Raw genomic sequence first — 15,698 nt, forward strand, 5'->3', positions numbered from 1 at the left:
CATTTTTCCAGTCTTCAACTGTCCAATTTTGGTGAGCTCTTGCAAATTGTAGCCTCTTTTTCCTATTTGTAGTGGAGATGAGTGGTACCCGGTGGGGTCTTCTGCTGTTGTAGCCCATCCGCCTCAAGGTTGTGCGTGTTGTGGCTTCACAAATGCTTTGCTGCATACCTCGGTTGTAACGAGTGGTTATTTCAGTCAAAGTTGCTCTTCTATCAGCTTGAATCAGTCGGCCCATTCTCCTCTGACCTCTAGCATCAACAAGGCATTTTCGCCCACAGGACTGCCGCATGCTGGATGTTTTTCCCTTTTCACACCATTCTTTGTAAACCCTAGAAATGGTTGTGCGTGAAAATCCCAGTAACTGAGCAGATTGTGAAATACTCAGACCGGCCCGTCTGGCACCAACAACCCTGCCACGCTCAAAATTGCTTAAATCACCTTTCTTTCCCATTCTGACATTCAGTTTGGAGTTCAGGAGATTGTCTTGACTAGGACCACACCCCTAAATGCATTGAAGCACCTGCCATGTGATTGGTTGACTAGATAATTGCATTAATGAGAAATTGAACAGGTGTTTCTAATAATCCTTTAGGTGAGTATGTATCTCTAATTCATGTCAGCATGTACCATTTACACACTTTGCAGCAATACAGGCAATTATAAACGAGGTATTTAAAAAGGTATTACAGTTTAATATACTGTAACTTTTAGACAATGTTCATGCTCGTGATTATACAAGCAGTCAAGTTGGGGCTTTTAAATCATGTTCATGCTGAGTAAGACAATAACTCAACGCTACGTAGGAATATTTAACGTTGACGCTAATATTGAAAATAACAGGATTAGAAATAAGCTTGCTGACCAAAATGACTGCAGCGTTATTAAAAGGAGTCAGTTAATGTTAACGTGTCGGTAATTGAGACTAAAAATGTGTCATAACATAAGATATCGCACAACTTTGTTATGTCAAAAGGTGGGTTACGTTCACAGACCCTTTCCAGGGCAGACATTTTAACACGTTACACCCAAAAAGCACAGGTGCAACGTTATTTAATAAATTGATGAGGGCTGCCTTCCACTTCATGGGAGGTCCTGGAAATCGGTACTAACTTACTGGGACACCGTTAATGCACACATGTGCTTTTCCTGCTATGTCAAGTCCTAATGTCAGCTGCGAAAATGTTTATTTGCCCAGACTCAACTGCGATATGAAGCTACAACTTGACATTTCAACCTAGCTAGCCCCCATGCTAATGCTACCCCGGTTAACATTAGCTAGCAGTTACTCACGGCGCTGAAGAACTTGACACGCGGTCCTGGTCGCCATTATGAATGATATTTCTACATCTACGTTAAAAAAACCCAACCGAAAATAGATACAAAAGGGCAAATGGTTAAATGTCAACTACTTATTCATTGAAGGACGCCATGCCTGTTTTGTGTGCAACAAATATTTAGGTCCGGGGAGGAACTGAAGTTAGTGGCTGGAAAGGTCCATGTGACCTAGTGGACGACGTGTCATCCCAGTTTGGGACAGCAGGTGTCGCTGTTGGTAGAGGTTTCAATAAGTCTCATGAAGGAAACCTGCAATAACTATTATATTATTCTGTAGACAAGAGAGAGAAAAATGATGTTGTCTGTCAGCAGCATTTTCATCAACTCTCTAACAACATAATACATATCTGTGTAATACAACTTCAATATTCCTACAGACATTTGTACTAAAGTTTTGACAGCATATTTATGGTGTCCCTCAAAGATTAATCTCTGAATTACATCAGTCTCTGTTTTCAAAGTGTTGAAAGACAGTTGCTTCTATGCTGATTGGATCCAATCCAAACTTATGATCTTGGCTCTAAAGTCTCACATGTCCCCAATTTCATCCTCTAATGGACTCTAATGGCACTCAGAATTTGACAAATGCTTGTTGGATTTTTCAGGACCAGAATCAGCAGTAAGTGTTGGCACTAATGGCAGCAGCAGGAGCAGCAGTACGACGGGCCAGGGGAAACTCAGCCGCAAGACCAAAACATCATAAATCATCTCGACGCAGGCCAGGCTGGAGCCAGATAATGCTAAATAGCAAAGCTGAAAGGCTATTTTCACGGTAAGTGCAAATCTTATGACCTCTGGAAGTTTAAGTGAAAGGAGGGAGGTGAATTCAAAGTTGTAAATGACACTTTTACAAATAAAGAAAATTGTGATGTTTAAAAGAAGTACAAAAAATAAATAAATGACAGAACAACAAATGACACATTTGTGCATAAAGATTTATTTTTTGTTGAAAATAAGTGTTGAACCACTAACATATCTGATGTGACTTAAGATAAATGAACTACACACTGACACTGATGTTCACTTCATACAATGTAACAAGGCATTTGTATCATCTGTAAGGTGTTAAGACAAGTGTCCGTACATTTTTTGACTGATTGACTAGTTGACTGATTGATACTGTTTCTTTGGGTGAGATTGATTGTACTCAGTGTCAGTGTGACAGCACAACTTCATGCACACATCATCCACAGTAATGTCAACATTTGGGATCTTCTGGATGAATTTCCCCAAAGGTGCGGTTTCCTTTTTTTTTAAACATTCGTTCATCTATTCATTCATTCATAGTTAGGCGGGCCTGCTGTAAAATTAATACTCCAGTATGACTCCTTCACAGTGGTGTTACTTGACATCCGTTCAGATACTTGGTGATTGGTCTTGCACTGTCAAAGAGTCTCAGAAGTGCAAAAAAGAAAGAACACAAGCAGAAGAAACAGGAGAAATAAAACTGCCGAGCACACCGCCATCCCTGTTTGGACCTATGGCCGGTTTCCCAAAAGCATTTAGCACTATGATCCCCTCTGTCGATGGCTTTTAAGATGGTTTTGGCACCGTGCTGCTTTTGGGAAACCCCCGAAAGGAGGTCAGTGATGAATGTGGGAAGTCAAGTGTTGTTTTTTTTTTTAAATTCAAGGGGAAATCCACCCTGTGTCCGAAGAGTGATGAATGTTGAAACAAAATTTCCCCTTAACCTGCTTTATCTACTTCTGCTTGAGTTAGTAATTTCCTACATTTCCCAGAATGCCTCTTGATGAGAGCACAGGGCTAAACTGCTAGTTACAGAAAGCAGGTGGAAAAAGTTTTAGAAAGAGGGGAGATTTTTCCTTTAAACCCCTACATCTTCACTCTACATGACATGAATTCATTTGCATTCTAATTTCTAATCATCCTCCCATCCTTCACCCCTCCAGCAGACTGATCGGCAGCTACTGTATGCTGCAGGCAGGGCAGCAGGTCTCTCTCCGGTCCGGAAGAGGGCAGAAGTCCATCTGCCTAACGATCTCGGCGAAAAGCTCGTCCACCATGGTCTTGCTCTTGGCCGACGTCTCCATGAAGGGGCAGCCCCAGTCTTCAGCCAGCGCCTGCCCCTCACTGGGGGACACTTCCCTCTCCTCTTCCAGGTCCACCTTGTTACCAACCAGCACCACTGGCACCTGCTGGTACCTGGAAATGAGAGAAAAAAAGTAATATCAGAGGAGTATATATCTGAAATGTACTGCCTTTTCTCCCGCTGGGTGTGTTTTGTTACAGACTCAGACTACAGGAATTTCCTGATACATAAGGGAGAAAGCAGGAGGGAAAGCGAGACTTAACTCATTAGCAGCAAGTGTGTGTGTGTGTGTGTGTGTGTGTGCATTGCTGGCCTACATACTGTATTTGTTAGATGCTGAAACAATAACGGTTTTGAACAATACACAATGATGCGAGAGGAGAGGGATAAACACAGCTACATTCAGTTCCAGCTTCGCAGGAGGCCTCCATCACTCCCCGGGTGTCTAATACCAGTAGGCGGTCCCATTAGAAAACTGTCATCACGAAAAAATAACTGCCTCTTTTGCACGCTGTGATGCTCTATTTATCCCTGGATTTATTATATATGAGTTAGCAAGCTGTACATTTAATGGCTTCCTATGCTTGTTTGAAATCATCAGCTTTGTTTCCATCATGCACTAAGCATGTCTTAACGGATCAAAAGCTTTCTTCCTCAGAGTGTGGCTGACGATCCCAGTCATCTTGCCATCAATACACAGAAACCAGGCGGGGACTGGTAATGTATGGGTTATTGAATAATTGAATAAAGCTAATGTGCTGCTCTCACATGTGCATCGTCCTCGTACCTTCGGAAACAACCATTTGCTACTTAACATTTCGCTTTAGTCATTGTGTGCCATTTCAGTTGAAACTCTACAGTGTATCAATTGTTCGTCATGGACAGTATGTACATATTTTAGGGAAAGAGGACACCCCTGTAATTGAATAAGCTTTAAAGGCTTGATACCAACATGGGTACTGATTCCTTTAGGTTCTGTGGTGGAAGGAATTGCAATTGTGCATAGAAATAATAGGTAAACACCACCATTTTAAAAATAAGGTCACATTTTTTAAAAGCAAATCATTAAAAAGCAAATAAAAAGCTAATCTACAAAAAGATAAATTGTCGTCAGATGACAGTTGATGGGTTCCGAGATTGCATTTGGGCCCATGTATTCCACGTGTTCTGCTCTCTACATGGACTGTTTATCTGCGGGCAACCAAATCCCGCTCAGACATGAGTGGTCAATGACACTCAGAATACAAATGGACTTCAAATGAAAACCAGAACGCTTTTGATACAAACATCCTCGACAACAGTGTGCTTTCAACTTTGTGGCAACAGGTGTCTCGCAAACCTGTTAGTACGCCAAAGGTTGTTAGAGTACAAAGACAAGTACTTTGTTCAGGTATATATTTCATTTCAAACGCCCTTCATGTTTTCTCTGATTAAATAACTAGAGAATGTCATGTACAGAGGGTATATATTCTCACAATAGGTAATGGCACAGACCACCTAATATTCTCGACCATCAGTCATTCCTAAGTGCATTCAGAGCCCGGTTTATTGATCTGCTGGTGCTATTGAGAAATGAGCTCTTATCTACAAATTGGTGGCCTGCTGCCACACTGCTCAGCTGGGAGAAGAGCTGAGGCGTGGAAAAGAGCTGGCAAACGTCTCACTGAGCCAGAGAGCAGGAGGAAATGAGTGCAGGCAGCAGGGAGGAGGAATTAGCACAGAGAAGTGGAGGACACTCAAACACCTGCTGGAGTGTCCTTGAGCTAGACAGTGAGATCGTACAGATTTCAAGGGTGCTACTCTGTGGCTGAGCATGACCTCTGTGCTCATAGAGGGAATCACAACAGAGAGAAAAAGCGTTACGAAAAGTGCAAACAGGAAATGAATGCAAATAATGTCAGCAAATCCTTATTCCTAATTGGCCACCAAACATGCTTTAAGACAGTCAAGCAGAGGAAGCTCACTCAGAAAGGCTCAAATGCCTACAACTTCCCTGCAGCTTGACATTTCCCCCCCACAGCCACTGCACTGTACAACACATACACACACACACACACACACATACAAACGGCAGCTGACCTCAGCAGGACAAGCTTCTAGCATCTTGTGTGTTTGGAAAGCTGGAGTCTAGAGGGTGTGAAGTGTGAACAAGGAGAGCACCACGCAGACAAATGCAATCTGACAGGCTTGCAGGAGAAACTCTATATATAACTACAAAGAGACAGGGAGAGCCAGCTTCTCTAGGGTGGGGTGCGATGGGTGGCGGGGGGGTTTGTATAGAGATTGTTTGTTGCAGCATCAAACTGCCGCTCCCTCCTGCACTCCTCCAGATGACGAGAAACTGAAACTGCTCAACACAGCACGAACAAAAGTTGCCCCATGGCTGATATCATGTATTGTTGAAGAATATGTCAGTCAGTGTTTAGGGTTAAACATTTGAGTGCATTACAGTTTTGCTAGCTGGGGTAGTAAATATCTCAGAACTATTTCTACCTATAGTACATCCCTTCGGTGTGTGCTTTTATTACATGATGGGACGTAGTAGTATATCCATTTTCTGCCTCTCTATACTTCTACTACGCATCATTAAGACTGGTAGAGGCCATTCTTTATAATGAATGCTTTTATTTTGAAACTTTAAAGCTGCACCAATCAAAAACGTTCATTTAAACATATGAAATATCTGGTAGTGACAAACCCATTACTCTATGAAGCTTTAAAGAGTATTCCTTTAGCCTTTTATAGCTCAGTCTTTTGATTTAATTACCTGCAAAGTTACTATTTTGGTTAAGTCTCACCGGCAGGCAGCCATTTTCAAACAAGAAGCTCTGATAAACCCATTGTATACTATTTGCCCAGCACCAAACAGCTGAAAGACCAAGTTAGCGACAAGCTTTTGATGTAATTAGTGCATTAAGCAGATAAAGAGCCAGCTATTTCCCTCAGGAGCTGGTGGAGACCAAAAACAGAGCCAAAAGAAGAATAAATATTTGACTTAGATTGGTCAGGTAGACAGAAACATGGCTGCAAATGAATGCTATACACGTTTGCCAGATGTGTAAACAGGCAACTGTTTGCTAACACGTTCGCCATGTTAAGTTAAAAGGTGTTGATGGGTGCGTTTGACTTCATGTGGCGCTGCGCAGCGCTGACTTAACATAAGGCATGCTGTTAGAAATTTTGTCTGACTTTCACGACGCTGAAAACGTCTCCAACGCACCTAATATGTCATGTTTTCAGCTTGTTCCACTGCCCAAGTGGCCATTAGCAAATTGCAGCTTTAAATATATTATGCTAATAATATAAGCAAGACCTTTACTACTGCTACTTTTACATAGTAAATTATATGAATACTTTTTCCAACACTGCTAATAAAAAAGTATTTTCTATTGAATCCTCGGAAAATCTGTCCATAATTTTTCACACAGTTTTGTGACAGATGTATCGCTGTTATACCGATCATCACAATAAAGAATGTCCTCATGGTTACTGTGTCTTTTGAGGTACGGTTACCAATGCTTATGTTCTGCCTGGTGTGTTTCTACTCTACATACTGTATGAATATGAAGTATGAGAAAATCACTAAAATGTCTAACTTGTTCCCGGTCCAGCACAAGAGTTGGCAGCCATGCATTATGGGAATTATCAGCATAGTTGGAGAGTGTTTGGATTGCTTGGCTGAAACTACCAGCTGTTTGAAATGCAGCTTTCTGATTTCAAAATGCAGCAAGAGAGAAGTCAGTTCCATTTATGAAACAGACAACAGCAGGTGGCTGACAGCTTATGAAATTATATGGAGATGGAGTTGTTAAAATATGTATTGATTTCTACACTATTGCTTTCATTAAAAAAAAAATAAAAATTTTCAGAATGATACTCACAGAATGGTACTGAGAGCGCCCATGTGTGAGCTCCAGATCTTTGAAGCCATTGTCTGTACGTTCATTTGTGAAAAGCCACAGGTCGAAATGCTGCATCCTCGTTGATAGATGTGGAATCTTGAATAACTTTTGACCTTTACAACACACACAAACTTGTTACTGCCATTTGCCTCTGCGGGGTGTTATTCCAACTCTTGGGGAAAAGGCAAACACGCAAACCCTCCCACCCACAGAGAATCAGTGTTTATAATTCACAAAAAAGACGAACTCTACATTTTCCATTTAGCCTCAAGGTACAAAAGCCTTATTAAGGCTGCATGCTGTGCTAAATAGCTACAATGACTTCACTTACCCGTTTTTACAAGCCCCACAGCACCGGCAAACACACATACAAATTACAAAAAAAACAGTCAGGCATCTCCAACGTGAAGCCCTCCAACCCTTCAGCCGTCTCTTTGCTCTCTGCATCTGTTGTTAATTAGCAGTTGGAGCAGCTACACTGTGTGATAGCCAGCCTAATGTATGTGTCTTCTTATAGGACCGGACAGAAAAAAATCACAGAACCTATAGAGTTAACACTACCAAAGGGTGTTAGTGCTGGAGAACAAAGCTTCTATAGCTGTGTTTTTCCTGTACACGACATCAAGAAGAAAGCAAGGAAACAAAATAACATAGCCACAAACATTCCTGTGATAAACAGACAAAGAGGGGGCCTGCACAGCAGATGGAGAAGGTCTTTAGAGTCTGTTTTTATGATGAAACTCCAAGCTTCATTTCCATCTTTAATGGTGCAGCCCAGCTCCTGTAGATAATCTTATTTTCTTTGCTGCAGATGCAAAGACAGCCTAGGCAGTATAGGAGTTGCCAGACGAGTCCTCATTAGTTGTATTATTCCTGCTGTTCTGTGCAGTTAAATGAACACAAGAATTCAAAATGAGAAATAAAGAGGTGGGTTTTGTGCTGCTACAGAACACCATCAAACCCAAAATTGTGAGGACACTTAAATGCAATTAATGTTAATTCTGGCTTTCTCTGGATGGAAGACTGTCCTCCGTTTGATTTGTCACTCATTATTATATATTTTGCTTTCTTTCACCCTAGCCAGTAAGTAGGGAGTGACATATCCACCAATCCATACATAAGCGAACACTAAACAGTTCATCTAAAGGTACCCTGTGGAGGTATGTGTGTCCTTGAAGCCTGATACGTATACATCCATGTTTGCTAGCTGGCAGTCTTCTTCTATCTTATCTTTCCCGTCACTTTTGTATGTTTCTTGGCACATTATCACCACCAACTGACAATTAGTGGGACAGCATGGAACTGGCAGCAGGAATGTGTATCACGTCTTGCAAAGGTACAATACAATTGTTTTTTTTAAATAAGCCAATGTTCCCGACTGAAGCTGAAAAAAGTGGGCAGCAGTTCAGAGATCTGGAACCAGGCTTTAATGACTACAATGTAGGAGCGTGAGCTGATGTATAGTTGAAAACACAGCCCCTCCAGTCCTCTGTAACCCCCTGTAAGCTTCCTGTTATTCCAAAATACTTACTGATTTTGTCTCTGACTTTTCTTTGACTCTGTTAACATTCCGTTAGGATCTGTAATCACAACAAATTTTGTTAGTCTGTTGTTTAGTTATGGTTAAAAGTGATAATCATCTAAATGTGGGAACTCCTAAATATAGATCAAAGCTGCATAATCTTTTCCTAAGGGGTCACAAGACCCTAGTGTATATTACATCGGATTGGATTGATGCAGATATGTGTGTTGTGATAAATAGTAGAGAATGGTGAAAACTGCAAGTATAGCGCAGTAAATATGATGAGTCCCAGCACTTTTCACAGACCCACAAACAATGAGCACTTTACCGGTGGCCCTCCTTAACTCGCATTTTAAACCGAGCTGGCTGTTTTAACAACTCTCTCCTCCATGATGGCAAACACTAAAAGCCTGAGGTCAGGAAGTTGCTTTGTACCTACACCAAAGTGCCCCCTGGGATAAGTAGTTTTGGTCTCTCCACCCTAGTCCCACTCAGCGGCGCATGATGCTCACCTCCTGCTATTAGACACAGCATCAGTGCAGCGTGAAACCGCCGCAGCGCGAGTGCTTTGAACATGCTTCCTCCTCCCTGGCCAACAGAACAATAAATCTTTACATGCAAGCGAGATTATTAGATTGTGAGGGGGACTACACCCAGATGTTGTTTTCACAGATAACAACTGACATGGGGTTTATTTGGTTAGTCTGTGAAGTGCTTAATACCAAGCCAAATTCCTCGTATGTGAAAATGTACCTGGCAATCAACTCGATTCTGATTCTGATTAAGTCTACAGAGGGTGAAGTGTGTCAGAGATGGTGTGTTCTAGATAAAATATGCACCAATTAGAAACGTATGTAATGAAAAGCACAACATTTCATCATCTAATACAGATTTCCAGTCAACAGTCTTTCTGCTGGAAGAAGAAAGGAACCATTTGGGTAGTTGCAGGGCAAATCTAACGTGGCTACTTACTGTATTCCCTGTTGTTAATGATTTATTTTAGCTAGCAATCATTTTAACACTACAGCGCTGTTTGTACCAGCTGCTCTAAACTATTAAAAGTGTTACATTAATTCTGAGATGTTGAGTTAAACAGTTATTGATCATTTTCCTGTGTGCAAATTCTGATTAGGTTACAGTCTTGTCAACAGGAGAACACCTAGATTCAACCTAGACTTTGTTACCATTGGACAAGACCAGGCTAGCTGTTTTAAGTCTGTTTAAAGTCTTTATGCTAAGCTACTCTAACCACTGGCTCTAATTAAATATTTACATTACAGACACGAGACTGGCATCAATTTTCTCATCTAACTCTTGAGTTCGTTCCAAGTGTTCCAAAAAGTGATTAAGTGTATTTCCTGCTTCTCACTGCACCTCATCATGCAACACAATAAAGGTGATATGTGGACTGCAGGAACACACCCCACAGCACAGTAACATATAGGATCTCACTTCTTTCCCATGTTTCCCCCACCAGGAGCCCTGCATAAGTATTCTCGTTTATGCGACTCCCTAATAGAGGTCTGATGTCTTCTTGGCTTTCCACCCAACGCAATCCCATTAAGTTCTGGTGAGTGGGCACATACTATATCTCCGTGTGGTGCTGCTGGCTCAGCAAGACGTTTGAGTGGAGGGAGGCTGATCTCCTGGAGACAGCTAATGGAGACCAGGAGATGATTGTGTTGCTTGTTTTATTAAAGACGGACCCCAAGTAGATGCCTGCATGTGTTTAAATGAGCCTATCCTTACTATCCTTAAGCAAACTGATATTAGTTACATTACATGCATGTGTCTACACTGAGCAATGATTTTGTTTTCTGAGGCAACAATCTTTGTTAAATGAGCTGTACATTTGTCACAGATGGGACAGAATTACACAATTTTCCCTGGAATAAAATCAAATAACTTCTGTTTTGTCATATTATAATATAGGAACAGTTATTAGCATAATAAATTGCTGGTACAAAAATAAAAAAGAGCATTTAGTGTTACTTTTTAAAGTGGGGGGTGAGTAAATAAGTGAGAGAAGTTATTACTGTGCACTTAATAATAGCAAAAACGCCAGTAAATATACAAATATAATACCATAAAAACACCCTCCCAACAGAGAAAATCATCATCAAATTAGAGAAGTGAAGAACCAACGACTGTTTAGCACTTTTTACTTACTAACAAACTCCAAATGAATTTAAAACATTGTTAAAAATTAATTTTATGTCAATCAACTAATACATTTTAACTGTTTTAGCTCTAGTTACCTTTACACCACCATTCACCCAACATCTGTATATACATTGACAACGTGGGTTTTGGTCACTGTTCGTGGTTGTGGTCACGTATTCAAGAGCATTTTACTAATTTGCAGTAACAACCCCGTCTCCAAACCCACAGCAGTGTGAAATAAAAGGATGAAATATTTATAGATATACACTTGAGGACAGCGGTGGCTGGTGCAGTGTAGGCAGCTGCATTGGGTGGCGGCTGGCTAGAGCTGGCAGAGCACAGTTTTATCCCTCACTATATTTTTCATTTCAAAGGAGTTCCCTCATGCACTCGTCCCTGCTGCTCCTCGTCAGCTGTGACGCTCTCCGACCTGTGACGTTTCTGCCTGGGGAGCACTCGGTTCACTCCAGAGATGGAGGTGGAAAGCACTGCACCAAACTACACAGGTTGAATTATAGATTATTATTACACAATATGCAGTTAGATTAATAAATGTGCCCTGGCCTTATTATGTGAGGTCCTCAGGGTAATAGAGAGATAAGAAAAAGAAATGTTCAGAATTAGAGGTGTACTGTTTTTTCTTTTTCTAGAATTAATAACCCAAACAAAAGTCTTTTTTCACTGAGCAACCAGTATTACAACCATAATTGCATTTTTATTTTTTACAACTTGGACTATTTCTTGGCTGCGAGCAGTGACGTCCTGTAGCTGATTGCCTTGCTTTTTAAACAACAGCAATATAACTTGTAGGCTGAATTTTTTTTTATCTTTGGACAATGCCAGGCTAGCTGTTTACCCCTGCTTTCAGTCTTCATGCTATGCTAAGCTATCCTAAGCTAAGCTAAGCGTCTCCTGGCAGCACCTTCAGAGATATGAGAGTGGTCTCACATTCCTATTCCTTAAAATTTATTCCCAAACCATCTCTTTACAGGTCAAGTACCAACCTTGTTCAAATTTCAACTACTTACGCATTTAACAAAAAGACCCAAGTTGTAGTAAAACTAAAGTACTAAGTACGTGTGTACTTTGGTCATCTGCTTGTACAAAATACTAATACATTTTATTCTAGACACATTGAGGCCCTTTGAATTTGGGGGCCCTATAGGTACACCCCCAGAGTAGGGCCCAGAAGGGACTGCTCATCGTTGGTCATCATCCTATCTGTAGCTAACTGTCCTGCATGTCCTCATTAATTTTGTTATCTATAAACTTATAGAAAATAAATGCCCTTTAATGCTTCACCTATTACCTACTTATTTTTGCCTTTATTTTGCTGGCAGACAGTGCAGGGAGAAGAAAAGAACGATGGCATGCAACAGGGGGGCTCAGATTGGTGGTGATTTGGTGATTTCTAAACTAGATATCCTTTAGCCACCAGCCAACACATTTGTCCCGTTAGTGTCTTGACATGGCACCAAAACAACTGGACTTACTGGAGCCCTTTTAATGTCAAGCTTTTGCTCCCTGAAAACCAAATACATTCTTAACTTGCAGACTGTACAGCTGTACTGTCTGTCAGTGTCATTACACAAATTAAGGGAGGCTCTGAGCCAAAGACACCAATATGTCACTACCAAGAGGAAATATCACAGTTTTTCCTTCCACTCTCTGTCTCTCTCTCTCTGTCCCAGCCATGAGATGAGCTCAGTGGATTTGTTGAGTAATGGACTGAACTTATCAAAGCCATCCAGAGTTAGTCATGTGTGAGACAGAGAATATCAATCCCAGTGAGAGTTCAGCGGGTTGATGTATGACAGGTGAGCCGCAGCTGGGCTCTTATGAAGAACATATGAGCCCGGTTGCAGCTTCTCACGCAGCGCTGGAGGAGATCAGGGAAGAGAGGGGAGCTGATAAGATGCACCTTGATTGCTGGGGACTAATTGTAAAAAAAAAAAAAATTTATTTATATATATATATATATATATATATATATATATATATATATATATATATATATATATATATAAATGTATATATATATATAAAATTTGTTATTTATATATATATATATATATATATATAAATAACACATTTTTTGGAGTGGGATTCATTGACTTTTAGGGGCCCTTGGGATGTCCCAGGGGGTACTCCAGAACCATGAAGAATAGTTTAATTTCACTGTGTTATATTTCACTATATATCAAAGAGGGAATCTTAAGATATGATTATGATAATCATAGCTTTCCCTCCCGCCAACACAACAAACCTTTGGTGTGCCTATTGCCCCTGGGATGTGACTTTAAAGGGCCTAACATAATGAAAAACCTTTGCCTATTACATCAGAATAGATTTGTAATAGGCTACAATGATGGTTTATATAATAGACAGTGTCTCACCTTTTCACCCTGATGATCTGGTCTCTCATGGGCTTTATGTCCTGAAAACTTTGCTGGTTGACCAGACTGTAGACCAGAATGAAGCCTTGGCCGTTCCTGATGTAAAGGTCCCTCATTGAGGCGAACTGCTCGGTCCCGGCTGTGTCGAGGATCTCCAGCACCGACGGAGAGGAGTCCACCTCGATCTCCTTTCTGTAGAAATCTTCAATGGTCGGGTCGTACTTCTCTATAAATGTGCCAGTGACAAACTGGACCGTGAGCGCCGACTTCCCCACCCCGCCACTGCCGAGCACCACCACCTTATACTCCCGCATAGCGCTCCAGTAGAGTTAAATCCGGCATGCAGGGAAGTCTACAGCAGCGTATACAAGGAACGCATCCCCTTGCACAGCAGCCCGGACTCACACTACAGCCATGACACAGTAACGGCCTACGGTAAAGGAGATGCTCTTGCAGCTATATAAATTGAGAAGATGCTGGATCATTTAGCCCTGAGATGCACAGCCACAGCCTCTACTGAAATATTCCCACGCTATCTTGCAGGGACCCCATTCCAGAGGCATCCATAATGCAATAAGGCGTCGGTGTGGTTAAAATAAGATAGGCTATTATTAGAAACAACTAGACGGCACATCTTTTTATGTGCCAACAAAACAGAAGGCTAACACTACATATCGCTGCACAGTGGGGTACAGTCGACTTAAAGGCAAAGAGCCTATTTATCCCGAAGAAGACTACCGTGCCGGGAATCCACGCCTCTGGAGTCGGTGCATCCACTGGATGTTTCTACTTCCTGGAATATATGGGGGGTGATTAGTGCCACAAGAAGAAAAACAGTGGATGGAAATGGGAGGATATGGATGTTTGTGACAAAGATGTAAGCTTACTAATATAAACAACCTAATCATAATGTAAATTAAACAAAAAAATCACAAAACGGCCATTTGATTTTCATCTCATTTTGGAAATTACTCTATTAATAGAGACACTATAGTAAACTAATCTATTAAGAATGATACCAATGTAGAAAAATATGCTACAAAACAAAGCATGGTTACAAGATGTCCTCCAAACTCAACAATTGTTTTTGTATTTTCCCAGGAGAGTGAAAAAAATATAAGCATTTTCTGACACTATAGCCTTCCATAATTGTAAATAATCACTGTTACTTGCCAGCAATGTGAACCTGGAAATGTTCAGTAGGCCTACCCCAGTTTTCTGTTAGAAATGTACAGTATGGGTCCCCAGCATTAAAAACTACCGAATGCTAACTTGCTGAACAACTGGCATCATTTACATATATTAGCATAATCATCTATATGGACAACATTTCAACAACGGCATATTTGGACAAAGTATGAGTGGTGTGGGGGCATACTGAGGATGCTGATGTGACATTTTCAAAATTCAAAATGGCTGTTTAAAGCAGAAAACACAAGAAAAGCTCATCTAATTTAATATTATTTAACCAGTGGGATTTAATGTAGGAAATCTTACACACCGTAGGAAACGCTTTATGTGGACTTGGTCTGTCCTATATTCATAACTGACTATAGTCCGTCTGTTAAGGGTTTACATTTTTATTAGTGATCTACTTTGGCTGTAGTTGTATATGTGCTTGTAGACCCTTCAGGAGTGTGATTTCTGCTCAACCTTAAAACACGTGCACCTAATATGGCGACCTACAACCCTGGTTTAAGAGTCTCATGCTCATCATGGACTGAGAACACTCAAAAGGTCGGCCACAGACTCTCAATTGGTGTCTATGACAGATGCACATGGGAGAAGTTTGTGTTCAGGGCTTTCTGACAGAAAGACTTTCTGTCTTTCTTTTTAACTAAACCTAACCAAGTAGTTTTGGTGCCTACATCTAACAAAGTAGTAAGGCAGAAAGGCTTTCCGGCAGAAAGCCCCAAGGGCAAACTTCTCCTGTGTGCGTGAGTGAGTTCTTTTGGACCTGCCCCTCTTTGATCACACTCTTCCTGATTGAGCTAACCGCACTCCGTTTTTCTAACCGCTGCCGTTTTTCTGTTACATTTGCAACAGCCTATCAGTATAACGATAGCTTTGAATGGTTCTCCTAAAAACACCAGTGTCTCAAATGCACACTCTGTCCTTTATGATCTACAGAAAACATCTTTGTGAAAAATGTATTTGACATGTACTTTCTGCAGGACTGAAAGACTGCATGTTTCATTCATCCCAAGTGCCATGCTGTGCTTAATGGCAGATAGCTCTGGTGTACATTGGTTATATACTGCACTGAACATTTTTCACATTTGCATATCTGTACATTTGTGCACATTTTCAACTAGTATGAATTTCAGGTT

General features: G+C 41.0%; 2 protein-coding genes and 1 long non-coding RNA gene across 6 annotated transcripts in view; 1 reads left to right on the top strand and 2 right to left on the bottom strand.

Moving 5' to 3' along the window:
• Positions 1–1,452, bottom strand: part of mrpl39 (mitochondrial ribosomal protein L39) — an 11,333-nt gene extending 9,881 nt beyond the window's left edge. The window contains exon 1 of the mRNA XM_046056464.1: positions 1,291–1,452. Coding sequence (XP_045912420.1) covers positions 1,291–1,327 — 37 coding nt within the window. The 5' untranslated portion in view covers positions 1,328–1,452. The remainder of the gene's footprint in view (positions 1–1,290) is intronic.
• LOC123975212 lies at positions 613–4,152 on the top strand. 4 transcript variants are annotated; one of them, XR_006826004.1, is made up of 3 exons: positions 613–668; positions 1,941–2,107; positions 3,246–4,152. It is a non-coding gene; the product is annotated as an uncharacterized LOC123975212 (long non-coding RNA). The 4 variants fall into 4 exon arrangements; XR_006826003.1 differs by having other exon boundaries at positions 622–680; XR_006826005.1 differs by lacking the exon at positions 613–668 and adding an exon at positions 727–776.
• On the bottom strand, positions 2,253–14,123 carry LOC123975202 (ras-related protein Rap-2a-like). Its single transcript, XM_046056477.1, has 2 exons — positions 13,369–14,123; positions 2,253–3,498 (listed from the first exon to the last, which is right to left on the bottom strand). Exons 1-2 carry the CDS (start codon positions 13,680–13,682, stop codon positions 3,261–3,263), a joined length of 552 nt encoding a protein of 183 aa, XP_045912433.1. The 5' UTR covers positions 13,683–14,123; the 3' UTR covers positions 2,253–3,260.
• Between the last annotated feature and the right edge of the window lie 1,575 nt (positions 14,124–15,698).

This window comes from Micropterus dolomieu, linkage group LG01 (genome assembly GCF_021292245.1).
Source record: "Micropterus dolomieu isolate WLL.071019.BEF.003 ecotype Adirondacks linkage group LG01, ASM2129224v1, whole genome shotgun sequence".
NCBI classification, from domain to species: Eukaryota; Metazoa; Chordata; class Actinopteri; order Centrarchiformes; family Centrarchidae; genus Micropterus; species Micropterus dolomieu.

Bases quoted from the DNA above. Each gene is read 5' to 3' on its own strand.
- LOC123975202 (XM_046056477.1), bottom strand. From the start codon at position 13,682: ATGCGGGAGTATAAGGTGGTGGTGCTCGGCAGTGGCGGGGTGGGGAAG. The intron at 3,499-13,368 runs GTGAGACACTGT...TCTCATTTCCAG, and splicing joins CAGATCATCAGGGTGAAAAG to GTACCAGCAGGTGCCAGTGG.